This window comes from Rhinolophus sinicus, chromosome 5 (genome assembly GCF_057876585.1).
Source record: "Rhinolophus sinicus isolate RSI-liver-muscle chromosome 5, RSI-T2T, whole genome shotgun sequence".
NCBI classification, from domain to species: Eukaryota; Metazoa; Chordata; class Mammalia; order Chiroptera; family Rhinolophidae; genus Rhinolophus; species Rhinolophus sinicus.
This window is the reverse complement of record NC_142505.1, coordinates 94,320,416-94,336,621: the sequence shown is the minus strand read 5'-3', so window position 1 is coordinate 94,336,621 and position 16,206 is coordinate 94,320,416. Positions and strand designations below refer to the sequence as shown.

The 16,206-nt window shown below is 42.6% G+C and overlaps 1 protein-coding gene across 3 annotated transcripts in view; it reads right to left on the bottom strand.

The window, feature by feature from the left end:
• The window catches only part of SGCD (sarcoglycan delta), an 837,085-nt gene that overhangs the window by 121,102 nt on the left and 699,777 nt on the right, over positions 1–16,206 (bottom strand). For all 3 annotated transcript variants that reach the window (XM_074313830.2, XM_074313831.2, XM_019750404.3), the window contains one exon: positions 16,020–16,139. In XM_074313830.2, coding sequence (XP_074169931.1) covers positions 16,020–16,139 — 120 coding nt within the window. The remainder of the gene's footprint in view (positions 1–16,019; positions 16,140–16,206) is intronic.

The following is a 16,206-nucleotide window of genomic DNA, read 5'->3' as shown; positions in this document are numbered from 1 at the left end:
AACCACTGTCTGGCCTGAGTATTTCGTAACGTCCTTGCCCTCGGCTCCAGGCTAATCTCATCCTCCAAATTTAATGGTAGAGCTCCACATGGAACAGGAGACCCTTTCATCTGCTCCATGATGTTAAACATGAAATGACAGACATACCTCAGGGTTTGGAATTGTTTCCTATTCCTCTCCTAGTCGTTCTGAATCCCCAGCTTATCACAGAGATTGCACATAATAAGGGTGCACTAAGTGCTTACATGAGGTCAGGGGACCCCACCTGGGAACAACAGACACCAGGGATTCACGGACAGAATTCTGTGGGTCTGTGATTCTGAAAAGACGGGCTTTGCATCACTATTTTAACTAATCTTCAACTGAAATCTAGCATGTGCTTTGGTTAGAATGTAGAAAATGATCTGTAGTTATTATCACGCTGGGATTCTGTCACCAGTGGAAATCACAGATTATTTCATATCAGAACAGAGTTGTTGCACCATCTCAAACTATCATTTACACTCAACTCCAACTGGATCTTTCCAGATGTTTGTAACAAAGAAAGACATGTTATTGTATCACAAAACTGTCTTTTATATGTTAACTGTATGTCATTAGTTTTCTCTGGTCATCTTGGGCATTTAACCCATTTTATATAATAGGTTAAAACAGAATTCTGAGAAGGGGGGGGTGTCCATAGTCTTCAACAGCCTGACAGAGGGGTCCATGGCAGTAAAAAGGAAAACCCTGCTTTAGAATGACTACCTAACATAAATATCAGGTAAGTGAGTCAGAGATCACGGTCGATCTCCTGGAACTTTCTGCATCATTCCCAGTGGTGCCTGGCGGAGGACCATACTGATAGCAAGGGCCCACCCACTGTTAGCAAGAGGTAGGGTGACTCCCCTCACATGAGTCAGGGCAGGACGTGAGGGCAGCAACACATGGTAGCTGTGCAACTTTGGGCGAGTTCTTTCATCTCCACGGGCTTCGGTCTCTTCATCTCTAAGATGGAGATTTGGACATTTCTTTCTTTTGTTTTTTTGTTTGTTTGTTTTGTTTTGTTTTGTTTTTTCCCATCCCAAGTGCCTTTAAGGATGGTTTTGAGAATGAAATAATGTGACAGCAAAAAAAGTGCAAGTATTGTGATCTAACTAAATGCCACTCCGCAGAAGATGGTTATATATTCAGTTCTCTAGGATTTCATCAGCTCCAGTGCGTTTAGCCCACTTGGGGTCAGTGACAGCACAGAATTCCCACAAACTTGGCTTCTCGCACTCCTATAACTGTTTTGTCTTAGAATTATGCAAGGAAAGGAAAGTGGGAAGCAGATGGGGACAGAAAGAAGAAAGGGATCATTTAAAAAAATCCAGTCAATTCAACTCCAATCCCGTAATTCAGTTTTTACCCCAGAACTGTTCAGGTGACAGGGCTAAGGTTTTAAACTAAAGTTCAGTTACCAGATTGTAGCACAAGCGTACGAGTGGTTTTTGATGTTACCTCCTCCCAGCGGGAACAGCTTGCCCTGCTTCCCCTAACTGCACTCAGTGAAATCCTTCAAGGGCTAACTCAAACCTCCACTTCTCAGTGAGGGCCTCTTCTTGGAATTCTGTGCCCCCCCCCATGCTCTGGGTCTCTTTTAGGGTGCACAGCCTTGCACCTGAGTTTCTCTGGTACAAGTCTCACATCTTCCACTCCAGCTTACATGCCCAAAGGCAGGTAGAGACCATACCTTATAAATCCAAGGCCCTGGCACCTTTCCTTGCTCTACCAGAAATCTCTGATTAGAGTTTTCTAAGGAGAGACGTATTTTCAGAGTTCCAGGATGGAGAATCGGGCCAGAGGAACTCACCGAGGTTCTCAGGCAAGGACGCCCTCATTAAACATGCAGCTGAGCACTAGAGACTGAGCACTCCCCAATAACCAGTCAGCTAGATAGATAGGAGCTTGAGAGGGAAAGTCATTTTCCTTGGCAGCTCAGATGCATTTAACAGCCAAAGAAGAAAAACACATGACTTTCCCCCATAGGTCATCGGCACCCTGCATATTGATTTCATATCAGCTCTCTCCCTTGTTTGGTTAAATGCAATCTCTTCCCCAAGCCTACAATACAATACAAATGCTTTAAATGTGTTTTGACCTCTGATTGGATGCCATCAAGCAACTCAGTGCGAAGAACAATGCACCTGGGATAATTCTGCCCTTTCTCAGGTGCTCAGCCTGTTTCCTCTGGACTGAGAGTGAAAACAGCCAGCTCTCTGTGAGCACTGTAAGTGTTGTAGAGCAGGAGGCATGACCTTCTTTTCAGAATGTCTTTTTGAATTAAACCACCAAGCACAGACCTCATGGGTGCCTTTGGTCCCATGATTCCTGGATTTGTCCAAGCCCTCCCCTGGCTGACCCTCCTCACAGCTTCCTGTATGTCACAAATCATTTCTTGTCACTCCCTAGTTTGAAGCCCTTCAATGTCTCCCCATTACTTTTAAGTCTAAACACCTTAATATGATACACAGTTCCCACTACAATATTATGATTTTATAATAGATTCATATATACCTATCTCCATAATGATCCATGTATAACTATATAAAATCTATATATGTATATGGCATATAATAAATAGTATAACATACACATATTTATGACACACACAACAAATACATATACCATACATACATATGAAACATATAATATAGAAATGTATATGTATATTTGTAGCTTTGTGTATGTGATAAAAGCACAGGCTCTTTATAGTAAAACACTGAATTTCAAGCTTTAAATGGGTAAACTGTATCTATGAATTATACCTCAACAAAGATATGATTTAAAAAAACCCCAAATACAGGCTCTAGAGTCTGATTATCTGGGTTTGTGCCTTGCTTCTGCCATTTAACTTGCTATAGAACCTTGGGGGAACTTACCTCTCTATTTACAGTTCACTCACATGTAAAATGAGCACAATAATAAATAATAAGTGGTATCTCAGTGAGCTATCCTAAGAATTAACACACGTAAGGAGATTCAAACAGTACCTGGTACAGAGTATTTAACAAACATTGACTATTATAATTATGACCGGTCTCTTTTCATGTCTGGGCAGTCAGCCCCTTGACCTCCACCCTCTGGCTGTGCTGGACTTGTGACACTTGCTGAAAGGTCGTGGGCCCCCAGCATCCATTACATGCAGCTCCACACTCAGCCCCTCCAACTCCCTTTTCCTTGACTAACTCCCATGTATCTTTCCAGTCTCAACTTAATTATCATTTCCTTGGGGAAGTCTTCCCTGACTCGCAAAATTAGGTTAAAATCCCCTTATTTTATGTTTCTATGACATCTTGTACTTCCCCTGTGATAAGACACATTTTTCTCATGTAAATGCTTAAAACATCTGTCCTTCTTTCTTGCAAAGGGGCCCTGACTGCCCCTTTGGTCAGTATAGCAGTTGGTCAGCGTAAGTGCTCAATTAATATTTGTTGAACGTATTGAGTTTCTATTTAAGTGAGAACTGCCTACATAATGGCTTAAATACTGCCAAGAACCTTCCTGATGATGTCACTTCTTTTCTTTTTTGACCTGTGAAAGTTCTTGCATCATAAATAACTTGTAAGTGTCACTCTACTTGATTTTTCTCTGGCTTACAGCATCAAAATCATATGGACTATTCCCATGAACATTTCAACCACATCCTGCACAGGACACTGCCAGCAGGACGTCCTGGGAGGTTCTAGCAGAACCTTCACATGGCTCCTTAACTCAGGCTTTTGGGGAAGAAAGCAATTCTTGTCTACTCTGTGCTGATCATGACAATCTCCCAAAAGATAAATCCGAATGTGCTTACTTGCTGGAATACACAACAGCCATTCATCCCACTTCCTCTGTCACGTGGGACCCTACTTTTAGTTCTGCTGTTGCTCCCTCACCTCCACCTGCTAAGTCATCCCCTGCCCCCACCCTTTGCACTTTCCTCAAGTTCTCCCCCAGGAAGTTTGTCTGGGGCCACCTCTGTGGGCTGGGTCTCCTTTCCCCGTCTTCAGTTCTCCACCACTTACTGTGAAATCCTCTTAGCACACACTGCAGCCAAATACTATCCTATATGTTTTGTTTAACTTTTTGAGAAATATTCTCACGGCTATTTAATATTTCATTGGGCATGTGTTTTGACACCTCTACTAGACTATTACCTCTTTGAAATCATGGGCCTTTTATGCTGTGTCCTTACATCTGGGCATTGAACTCCGATTGATGATAGTTGCACAAATGGTGTGCAACAGGAATTTGTAGAAAGGACAACAGTAGAGTCGTATATTGGGCCCTTATTATACACTTAGCGCTGGGCCACGGATTTGACATACATTATGCAGGCGCTCTAACTGGCCTCATTTACAGATGAGCAGTGATTCAGAAAACTTGCCCAAGGTTGGGCTTTCCAGTGATTCAGAAACTTGCCCAAGGTAGTGCTGCTAGAGGCAGGAGTGGGATCCAGGCAGTCTGTCTCCAAACACTGTACTCACTTAACCATGCTTCTCTCCTACACAACTACGGTTCCAAAGGAGGGAAACTCAGGCATCTGCTTCCATTCTGTGACCTGAGGGGTTCTGGATATTTTCTCCTCGATGTCTCCCTGTTTTCTTTGTTTGAATTCACCCTCACCACCTTATCCACTGTTTCTAGGAAAGACAAGGTACAAAAGGCGTGAAGATGAGAGGTGGTGCGTGGCCAAGTATGGAGCAAAGTGGGGGTGGAACATCAGGAGTCAAAGAACGTATTTTTAGCATTCTTTTCTCCCACTCCAATAAGCAGAATTAGATTCAAGTTCCTCCAGGAAAGGAACTCCTAGTCTGCACACTGAGAGTTTCTTATTCACATTGTCACCTCATTAAATTCCTAGTGTCACTATGGAATATCAACATTCCCCTTGGCCTCTGCTGGGAAGAAAGAAAAAAAAAAATTCAACTCAGGTGACTTTTTGGTTGCTTAAGAATATTCTGCAAAAGTGAATATAATTAATGAGAAAGGAGACAATACAGCTAGACTGCATGCTAAGCCTCTTGACATTGAAGAGGGCCGGGCAGACGTTTATCGCCATGTTGGAAAATACTCAGTTCTTGGTATTAACTGGCAAGAAGGAAACTTTAATGATAGAAACAAACCAACAGATGCCTGAAAGCGTATTAACTGCAGCTTGACAGACAAATTAAAGTCCTGTCAGTTCCACAAACAAAAGAAAAACAGAAACATACCGCTTGGTAAGTGCTGGAATTGGTTCTCTTCAAAGCAGCCGAATCGTGAGCCTCATCAACTCTTTAATCAAACTAGAAAGCTGACAAATGTCCCCAACTGCCTTTTCTCCTCCCCCCCCCCCCCCCACGTGCAACTGAGGGAGACAATGGCTCAGCAACTGGGAGGTCTGCTAAGGATATGCTGCAGGGACAGCTGGTGACGTTACACAGAAGGATGAATCCATCATGTTGATACTAAATCACATCTCTTTCTTGCCAAAGGGAAAGTGTGTGGGGCCCAGCAAAGGCCTCTTCCTCCTGCATCAGGAATCGACCCCAAAGCTTGGGGGGAAAAAGCTGGGCTGTGACAGTTTATGATGCCCGCACACATGGCGGGAGGAAAGCGTGAAACCAGGTGGAGAAATCACCCTGGCTTTCGGACTGTCTCACTTTTATTTTTTGGAGAATTATGAGAGTTGTACTCCCAGTAGCATTTCAGATAAAACCCCATTATTGTTTCTCTATTGTAGACTTGTGCTTTTTCTCATTAAGCATCTCTGGTTTATTAAGGTTGGGGTTGTTCATCTGAGACTCTTTTATATTTGGCTTTCTCGCTACATTATTTATGGGAAATGTATTTTTATGATCTAATGCATTATTCCTGTAAATAATAAACCGACTTTGGAATGAGGTGCCAGAGAAGAACTCTACAACCAGCAATTCTTTTTAAATAGTTGAATCCCCAGCAGATTTTTCTCTGCGAATGATAACAGAAGACCAAAGGAGGGCCCTGGCAAGTTTCAGGCTCTCTTGATTTGTTATCCGCATGTTCCTATTAGATTGGTGGGCTCTCAATTCCCAAGGATCGATGTCTGAATCATTCAGTTTTCGCCACCACCTATAGAGGAACTATGGCCACATTTTACTACCATCCTTCAGCCTCTCTGTGCTTCCTTCCACTCATTGATGGGATACTTCAGAAAGGAAGGGAAAGACGAGGGTGAACACGGGTGCAAAGGAAAAGGGAGGGGGGAGAGGTTATTTAGAGCCTACACACGCTGCTTAAGTGGTGTGAGAAACGGCAGCCAACATCACGTGATGGGTAAGCTCGGCAGAACCCAGTTTTGTCACGTTCTAAAGCCTTTGAGTTCCTTCTCATGGTGAAAGGCAGGCGGACACGGGCCTCAACTTTTGAAGATGCCTCTGGGAAGGAGTCACAGCCTTGGTAAAGCAGCCTTGGTTTCCTTCAGAGACAGCAATGGGTTGGCGGCTACAGGCTGTTTGGGAACACCCACGAGATGAGCGTCTCTCAGTTCTTCTCCAGGAACACGTCCAGGCCACCTCCTCTCTGGAGCCCATCTACGCAACCTGTGTGGATGACTCTCGGACCCCTGCTCAGCTGGGCATCTCTTGGGGGCTTTTTCGCTGGCCTTTCCCACTGGACACTTGGCCTCCTCCTTCCAGAGGTCCACAGGCAGTAAGACCCAGAGCATCTAAAGCTGAACTATTTACCTCTAATCTCACCCTGCTGTTGCTCCGATGAATGTCTGTTAATGCCGTCACAGTCGTCTAACAAGGCAACACCAGAGCATCCCAACTTCCTCGTCTCTTGACCCCTCATAGCCAGTCAATTGCCAGGTTTCCTTAGTTCTCCTCCAAGGTGATCTCTCCCATTTGTTCTTTTGTCTCTTTCTATCCTAGTTTAGGTCCTGATGAATCCCTCAGCGAAGGTATTCTAGTGTTCTCTTAAGTGAGGTTCAAGTTCTCCCTCCCTCCTTTTTCTATAGTATTAGACTGATTATAAAACATTCCAATGTTCAAAATCTTTCAATGCTTTCATGCAACAAATAGTACAGAACACGTATATGTACCAGGCATTCTAGACTCTGAAACACAGAAGTTCCTGCTATCATGAAGCTTACATTCTAATGAGGCAGAGAGGACGGAAATAATCATATCTATCTATACACATACTAATGTCATGCTGTGATAACTGCGCTGAAGGGGAATGAGGCAGAGTAAAGGTACAGACCAGGGATTGACAAACTTTTTTTCTTTTGGAAACTGCCAAATAGTAAGTATTTTAGGCTTTGTGGGCCATGTGATTTGTCTCAATGATTCAACTGTGCTGTTGTAGTGTGAAAGCCACCATGGACAATACCAATGAGCTTGGCTGTGTTCCAGCGCACATTATCTACAAAACCAGGCAGAGGTTTTGGCCTGATTTGACCCACAGGCCCACAGGCCGTACTTTGACAGCCCTATGTAGACACTGGTAGGGGGAGCATGCTCTTTTTATAAGGTGGTGAAGGAAGACCTCTTCAGTGAAGTGATGTGCGAGCTACAAAGGAAGAGATGTTTTACGCAGAGACCAGGAAGAAGATTCTATGCAGATGGAAGAGTAAGTACAAATGCTGGGAGGTGAAAACATACTTGGCGATGAAGGAAGTGGGACAGTGTACCTGGAGCTGAGCAAGCAAGAGGGAGAGAACTTCTGAAGTGTCTTCCACTAATAGCCTTCACACTCGGGGTTCCTCTGTCGCATGGATCGTGGTCATGATTTTCCCTGATCATACCTTTGATGAGTATAATGTACATTTGCTGCTAATCTTTGCCGAGCATCCATTCCCTTTCCTGGTAACGACACCCCAATTTTCCTTTGGACAACTCCTCCTCTGTCTCACCCTAAGTCATTTTTCCAACCTTAGCTCCTTGTGCGTTACGTGTCACTCAATCAGTTCTGAGCCCTGGTGACCCGATGAATGAGTGACGTCCACAGTGTCCTGTCCTCACAGCCCTGCTCGGCGCCTGCAGACTCGTGCCTCCGGCTTCTTTATGGAGTCATTCATTCCATCTCATGTTTGCTCTTCCTCTTTTCTTGTCTTCTTGCTGCCTTCTATTTGTCCCAGCACTATCGTCTTTTCCAAAGAACCCTGCCCTCTCCTGGTCTCCCTGAAAGGACAGGCTCAGTTTTGTCATTTTTGCCTCCAGTGATGTTTCGGGCTCTGGAAGAGGGGATATGACCCAGGCCTCGCTAATAACCAGCATACTCTACCATCCTGTTCACAAAAACTTGTTCAGGGATGGGCATATGGCCCAAGTCAGTCTGGTCAGAGTGAAACCGAGGACTTTGTTGGATTTAGATGAGGAAGAAAAGCACTCTTTCTGCTCACCGGCGGAGTTGAAGACCAAATACAAGACTGGAAAACAGAGCTCAAAGATGGCACGGGAAAGAGAGAGACTGAATTTTTTTTGAGCCACTGGATCTGGCTTGAAGCTGCTTCCACTGAACTTTTCTATCTCCCCACCTGTGCTGTGAGTTGGATTTAAACCGTTTAAACCGAATCCTGACAACTAAACACGTGCTATTCCAGTCCACAAGCAAGCACTCCCCCTCTAAGCTTCCCCCCCCAATCCATACTGAGACCTACTTCAAATTCTCTCTTCATTTGTGAAGCTTTCTAAACTTTCTCTTAGATACAGCACCACCACAGCTGGATTCTGTAATTCCACAGTCACTTTGTTTCTATCCTATTAAACAGCTTGTTTTCTGCTTGGGCTCTCAGATATATATATGTGTCTCATCTCTCTGATTACAGACAGCTCCCTGAGAGAGCAGGAGCAATGACTTTCATCTCTGTATCTCCACGACGCCAGTCGCACAGATTTGGAGATATCATATATATATATATATATATATATGATACACACATATATTTAATGAATGAACACGTCTCAGAACACCCCATTCGTTTCATCATAATTATCAATTGCCAGATTGCAGTTTGTTTCATCAAAAACGAATTCAAAAGGCTACATGTATCAGCTGATGTCTTCCAAAAAAACAAGCATCAGACCGCATTTAAATTTCTATAAATCTTATGCTAATTTAAATGGCTTTAGACTTAATTAAAAATGTTTTTCAATTGATAATAATGTAACTCGGATAATTAGCATCAAGTGGCATCTAGAGGACATATTTAAAAAACTAATCTAGAGTACAAATAGACCTAATTAACAATTAGAATGACAACTTATAATTACGCTTTGTTTATAAATGCTATAATGTCCAATTCATTGTTCAATGAAATTGGTCATTAATGAAAATCAAAATTATGTTTTCCCTGGTGTCTCCCTGAAGATGCCTCTTAGATGCACAGGCTTTTATGGTGCCCATTTGCTTGCTGCTTTTTAAAGACCAAGCAATATTATACACTCCTGTATAATATTTAATAATGCTGTCCTGTAATTCAAGCTTAACTACATTACACCTCAGCTTGCAAACTAATTTTACACCTTCTTGGTAACTAAGTGGAGGGGCCTGACTAGAAACCTACATTTTCTGTGTCAGACCTAAATAGTTACCTTTGTAATATGGAAAACCCCAAATTGGTAAAGCCATTCACGCCCATAAGAAAGACAGCATCTGGTATTTGAATGAAAGCAAGGCATTGTAAACGAGGGGAATGGAGGCCTCATGTGGAGAACTAGGGAAGTGGATTCTGGAGAGGTGGGGATTTTGGTGGAGAGGCATGTCAGCTATAGGTGATGAAATGCAAGTGATGGGAAGACAGCCATGCAGAAAGTCCAGGCTGTTTGGGAATTTGGACCTAAAATTAAGAAGACAGTTTAAGGCAAAAACAGATTTGGGGGTCACCTGAAAAAGTAAATGTTGAAACTGTGTGTAAGTGTGGGATTTCCCATAGATATGTGAAAAGAGAAAAACAAGGCCTGAACTTTGGGGGAACCCGCACGTCATGCCAAGTACGAATGTACGTCATTTACTAGGTGAAAGACGAGTTAGTGAAGGAAGCAGAGAAACAGTCAGATGTGGGAGGGTTGTGCGAAGAACAGAGTATGCAGAAGGCAAAAAGCAGAGGAATAGCTGGAAAACCGTTGCCCAGTTCTTTGCCTCTCACTGAGATGCCAACGTGCTCTGGAGTTTGAGGAAGGTGAAGATTACTGTGAAAGGTCATTGAGTAGCGGGGAAGATGGCCTGGATTCAGATCCTGACTCCACCACTTTCTCTTTGCGGAACTTTGGGCAGGTGGGTGCATTACTCTGTCCCTCAGTTTACTCCTCTATGAATCAAGGTGATAAGCCAGTGCCCTCTTTTTTTAAGGTTGTTGTGAGGATCAAATATAGATTCGTGGTAAGTGGTTAGTTCAGCATCTTGCACAGAGTAAGCCCTCAACATATGGTAGCTTTATTTATTTTGTAGATTTTCTGGAACGAAGTTGTAAAAGCTGAAGCCTGGCATCAACTGAGTGCACCCGGCAAGGTTGTGACTGTCCTAGGTCAGTGGTTCACCAACTTCCGCATACATCACAGCCACCTGAAGGCTTGTTCCGTGTGCGGGGCCACACACCCCAATTTCTGATTCAGTAGGTCAGGGGTGGGGTTCGAGTCTGCATGACTAACAAGAAAACCATAGCTGACGCTCCTATCCAAGAACCACACTTTGAAACCCACTGTCTTAGTGAGTGGAAGGAGAGACCCTCCAGTTTTGGGAATCCAACCCAGGTCTTCAATCCCTCCACTACCTAAGTCCAATGTGAGAACACACATGTTAGGAAGACCAGCCTTACATGTACCCAGGTAAAAAAGGGTGGTACAGTATCTCTTACCCCATAAAAGTGTTGTCTATTCTGGCCCTAGCTGTGTCCAGAAAATGCACTTGTCCAAGCTTACCTTATATATAAACACTCCTACAAGTCCTAAGCCGATTTCTCTCTGAACGCCCTCTTTTGTGAACACACAAGGCCTGTGTAAAATTTCAGGACCTGATGGGTCCCCTGAAGCCCAAGTGGGCTGACAGAAATCACTAACATGACAGCAATTAGCATGTACTGAGTACTTACTGGGTAGCACGTCCTGTACTGTTCATTCTACATACAGGTACCATCCACTTCTCCCAGCTGCTGTGAGAGCCAGACATTATTACACTACATTAAAGAGTAGGAGGAAGCCTAGAAAGGTGAAGTCACACATCCAAGGGCACCAGCTGACAAATGACAGAAACCACGATTAAACCTGTACTCTCAACCACTCAGCTCCTTGGCTCTTGACTGCTCTCTTTTCCTCAGGAAAGACATGCGTACATGAGAGACTGGCAACTGCAGTCTGCCTACATTGATTCCTTCATCTCTTTTCCAGGATAAAAATTTCCCGAGTGATAACTGAATCATTCTTTATGAGGCATGGCTACTAGTCCTTTTGCCATATCATTCAAAGACCATATTACTCAAGGTGTGTGTCATTGTCTTAAAAACTGAACAGGTGTGTGTGGTTATCCAGAGAAGCATGTAAACAATTACTCTGAGCCTAAGGGTTAGGCTACTATACCCAAGAGGCATTATCTTCTCAGGGTTATTCCTTCTGACATTCTACTGCTTATTCCCACTTAACTATAACTAAAATAATAGATTTTTTACATATGTTTCTTATTATATTCATTCATCATTATTTCCATTCTTTATTTCGTTCCTCTCTTTGTTTTATACATGTGGAAACTAAAGCTTAGAGAGAGAAAGAGACGTGGATGAGGTCACTCAGATCCTAAATGGTTGAGCAAGGTTTCAAACCCAGGTTAGGTTGGACTCTGCCATGAAATATGCATCCTGATTCAAAACTCCCAAGAGCTGGTGCAGTCTGACAATTCAAAAAGACAAACTTCTCATTAAGCTGAAAATGAAAATGCCTACATTTCTCGTTCCACACCATATGGCTGAATCCCAGCTGACAGGAAGCTCGTCTGCAACACAGTAGGCTCATTTCACTGAGTAGGCTGATGGGAGATTTGTGGGGTGGTCATTTCCTAATCTCAGCACTGGCAGCAGCAGTGGTCTTTATTATGCTGCTTTCTTTCTACATTTCTTTTTTTACATGAGAAAACAAATGCTTCTAATGATGGAGAGAGACAGATTTTTATCCTCAATCATTCTCTAAGTGACATATCACAAGCATAAGCAGCAGCAACAACAAAATATCCACCTGCCGTGAAGTGACTGAAAACTACAATAATCTTTCAGCCCTTAGTCTACACAGCGTGGGGTGAAGGAGTTCTTCACTGACACCATCCGAGAGTTTTGTACACTAAGATTCAACTAAAGTGTTTGGACATCTAAAATTATCCTGTATCTTTGCAAAGTCAGGTTTTAAAGCAATGAGTTGATTTATGAAGCACTAAGAAACTAATGGGAAGTGCCAAACACCATTTATACAAAAGGATCTTGGCAAGAGATACCATCACTTTTTCCCCTGGGCAATTATTTTAGAGCTGGTATAGCAAAGTACTATTGAAAAAGAGAATAGCCTAAAGTGCATGTGTGTGTGTGTGTGTGTGTGTGTGTGTGTTTATTAAACCCCAAAATCTAGAACTAATGTGGAAAGTGTCATTTCTGCAAATCATAGAGAAAAACATTAATTGTGAGAGTTGGAAAGGGTCTCAGCACTAATATATTTACATGCAGTTAAGTGGACTAAGGCTGGAGTCCATAGGCAAGGATTTGAACATCGGTCCTGTTGCTAACTGGCGCCTGATCGTGGGCAAATTTCTTCACTGTTTCAAGCCTTAGTTTACTCATCTGAAAATGGGACAAATTTGAGAAGGCAGCAACATATGATGCACGGTGGAAAGTTTGCAAACTTAATTGTCTGACCTGTATAGTGCTTTAAAGTAAAGCAGTTCGCCTTCAAAATACCTGGCTGGGAATTCTAGCTCGCACCCGTTACTATGGCTCGGGTCTGTCATCTGTAAAATGGGATGAAAAAAATGATGCCTCACTTACACTGTATTGGTGATGTGTAAATACCGGGGGTGCCAAAAAATGTTTACACATCACTTGTACTCATCTTTCGTTATCGGTATATATTATTACAATTTTAATACAGTTTTCCTTTCTTAAAATGTGTATACATTTTTTTTTTTTTTTGGCACTCTCTGTATAATAGTGCATAAAAAGCATGGTATCGGAATCATAGCAAGTGGTCTATTTTTTGATAGTCTATCCACTTAAGGGGTTTCAAAAATAAGCACTAAGAGGTCTCCAAAGGACACAGAGGGGAAAAGAATGAAACTACATAGCTATGACTCCAATCTCTGACCTTTCTCCCTCCCAAGCCCCACCTACAACCCAGGGAAGTCCTGGGCTTTTATATATTTTATTTATTGTGATTGGATATAAATTCTTTATATTTAAAAGTTTTTTGTTTGTTTTTTAATGAATTCAAAAACACTGTTTGAAAATGTCTGCTCTAGACAACTCTTGTTACAGATAGGAAAAAGCAAGGCCCTGACAGACCAAGGGTGTTTGCTGTCCCAGACCATGGCACCAGGGAGCACAGGACCAGGCATCAGATGCCCCTGGCTCTGTGCCTCTGCACCCTGCACCCTCACTTCCACTGAGCCACCTCAGGTTGGTCACTGTCACCATCTAACTCTGCTCAGCCTGACGCTGGTCAGGATGATGCTGAGTTTTGAAACTGAGATAAGTGAGCATAATGAGACAAGTAACGGTGATAGGGGAGCTGGGGAGAAATACAGGTGGGAGAGTACAGGGTGGGATAATCGGGGGAGGAGGGAGGGGAGAACGCACTTTCTGGCAAGTTGATTAACTGAGGGCAGAGGTGATGACCAGGACAGCAGTGAAACCAGAAGCAGATGCCTAATGAAACTAACAATACAGAGAACAAACAGTAATTTCAAGTTAGCACTTAATGAACACGTACTATTGGTTAACCAACCAACTAAGCACTTCCACAGATCATTGCATTCAATCTTTCCAAGACATTGGAAGGTAGATACTTCTAGGACCCCCATTTAATAGATGAAGAAAACAAAGGCACAGAGAGGTTAGATAACTTGCTTAAGGGCCCACAAATAGTAAAGGATAGAGATGAGTTAAGATCAGAATGGGTGCATTTCTGAGCTTTTAACCACTGCATTTCAGTAACTCTTAGGCAGCAATAGAAGGGAAAGTTGGACTAGTATTTGGAACAGTAGCAGGAGCACGCGTAGTAACAGCGGCAGCAGCTACCACTGACTGAGGACTGTTTTGTATGAGGCGCCGTGATAAGTGAATATTACATGATCTCATTAAACCTAGGAAACTCAAGATGGTAGATGCTCGTAGTCCAATTGAGAAAAGAAAGCTGGCTTAGTGATGTCAGTGACGTGTCTAAGGTCACACAGCGAAGAGGTGACAAAGCAGGGATTAAGAGCCAGGTTAGCTCCAGCACGCAACCCCTAAACCACCATGCTAGACCGTTCGGTGTACAGCCACAGACACTGATTGGCTGTGTTCTCAGACTCAAGGACTGTGACAGCGGGACCACAGAAATTCCTGCCAATGTTTTTACAAACAAATTCTTGGGCCCTTCCGCCAGAGCATCTAATGCAGTAAGTCATGGTTGGATCTATGAACATAAATTTTTCAGAGGTTCCCTAGATGATTTTTTTTTTTTTGGGGGGGGGGGGGCTACTAAGACCAAATTTATTCAATAACCTGGTAAAATTTTCATTATAAGTATCCAACAGTATAAAAAGTACAAAACAGATTTGTAGATTTCTAATACATTAATCAAAGTGCATGACGACATATATCACACCCTACAAGCAAAGAGAGGGAAAAAAGAAGATTGTGCGTGAGGTCTAATAATAAATGAATAAATATACACAGAAGTAGAGATGATCCACATTGTAGTATATTCTATCACAAATACTGCAGCCACAATGTCCAAAAAAAAAAAAAAAGAAAGAAAGGAAAAAAAAGGAACCATTTTAAAATAGCTCAGGAGGAAGAAGATAATGGTTGGGCCTCGTGATACGCTTCAAAGGCTGTGGGACAGCAGACCCCACTCCCTGTGTAGTCTGTGCATATAGTGGCTTGTAGTTTTTTCCAAAAGGAAGAAATATAAAATTTTAAGTATAGATTAAGAACTATAAAACTACAAGCTGCCCATAAAAGGTGGCTCACTCCTCATTGCTGTTTATACTATGCAATTTTTAAAATCCAGTTATAAAGCATAAGCACTGAGTCATGTTATTATAAGGTAGGCAAATGCTCCTTCCTCCCTTGGTATGAAAAATCTAAACCAGTAATATAGTTTTCCTGAACTTTTACAAAAGAGGCAGTGAGAGCACTTTGGTTTGGGTTCACGTAAGAGGATTTCAATAAAGATTTTAGAACTGAACGGCTCCACCTTCAGGATTTGTCATCTAACATCTCGATGTTCAAAAAGCGTGAGTAAAAGAAGCCAAACCAAAGCCAACCTTCTCAGCATTAACACCTTTTTTCTTTTAGAATTTTACTTTAATATAGAGTGGAAAAAAACAAAACCCACAAAACCAAACAAACCTTAATAGGTTAAAACAAGTCCAACAATTACTCTACCCAGATAAAACCTTCACAAAGGTCAACTGAAGTAATACAGAGCTAAAACTGAATTGTGCAGATTTTCAATGAATGCACCACTCCCGAGGCACAAACAAAGGTGATTCTTAGCTTAGAACCAGGTTTAGTAATCACGATAGCAGGTATATAGGTACACAGGTCTTGACTGCTTCTTGCAAGACTGCCAATGTGAGGACAGATGTGCCCTCTTATATTTCTTGTCATGAGCACACATCCCACTCAAAGCTCAGTGTTGGCACACATGCCACAAAGACTTCATGAGTTGAGAAATTTTCACCAGGGACCAGGCGCTGGGGTGACAGGTTCAACAGCCTCATTTTAAGAGAATCCAGAAACCATTTCACTTTTCCTCTCAAATGTACACAGTAGCATCAGACCGATTGAATGCTTAAAGTTTCCTTACCTAAAACTCGTAATCTCTCAGCTCCTACTACGACTTCATTGTTATCCGCAGAGAAGAGCAATTTTCCAGAAACTGTCTTTACTTCAAACTTTTGGCCATAAGCTTCTACGGCTTTTGGACCTAGAAGGGGTGGGGGAGGGAAAGAGAGAGAGAGAAAGAGAGAGAGAGAGAGAGAGAGAGAGAGAGA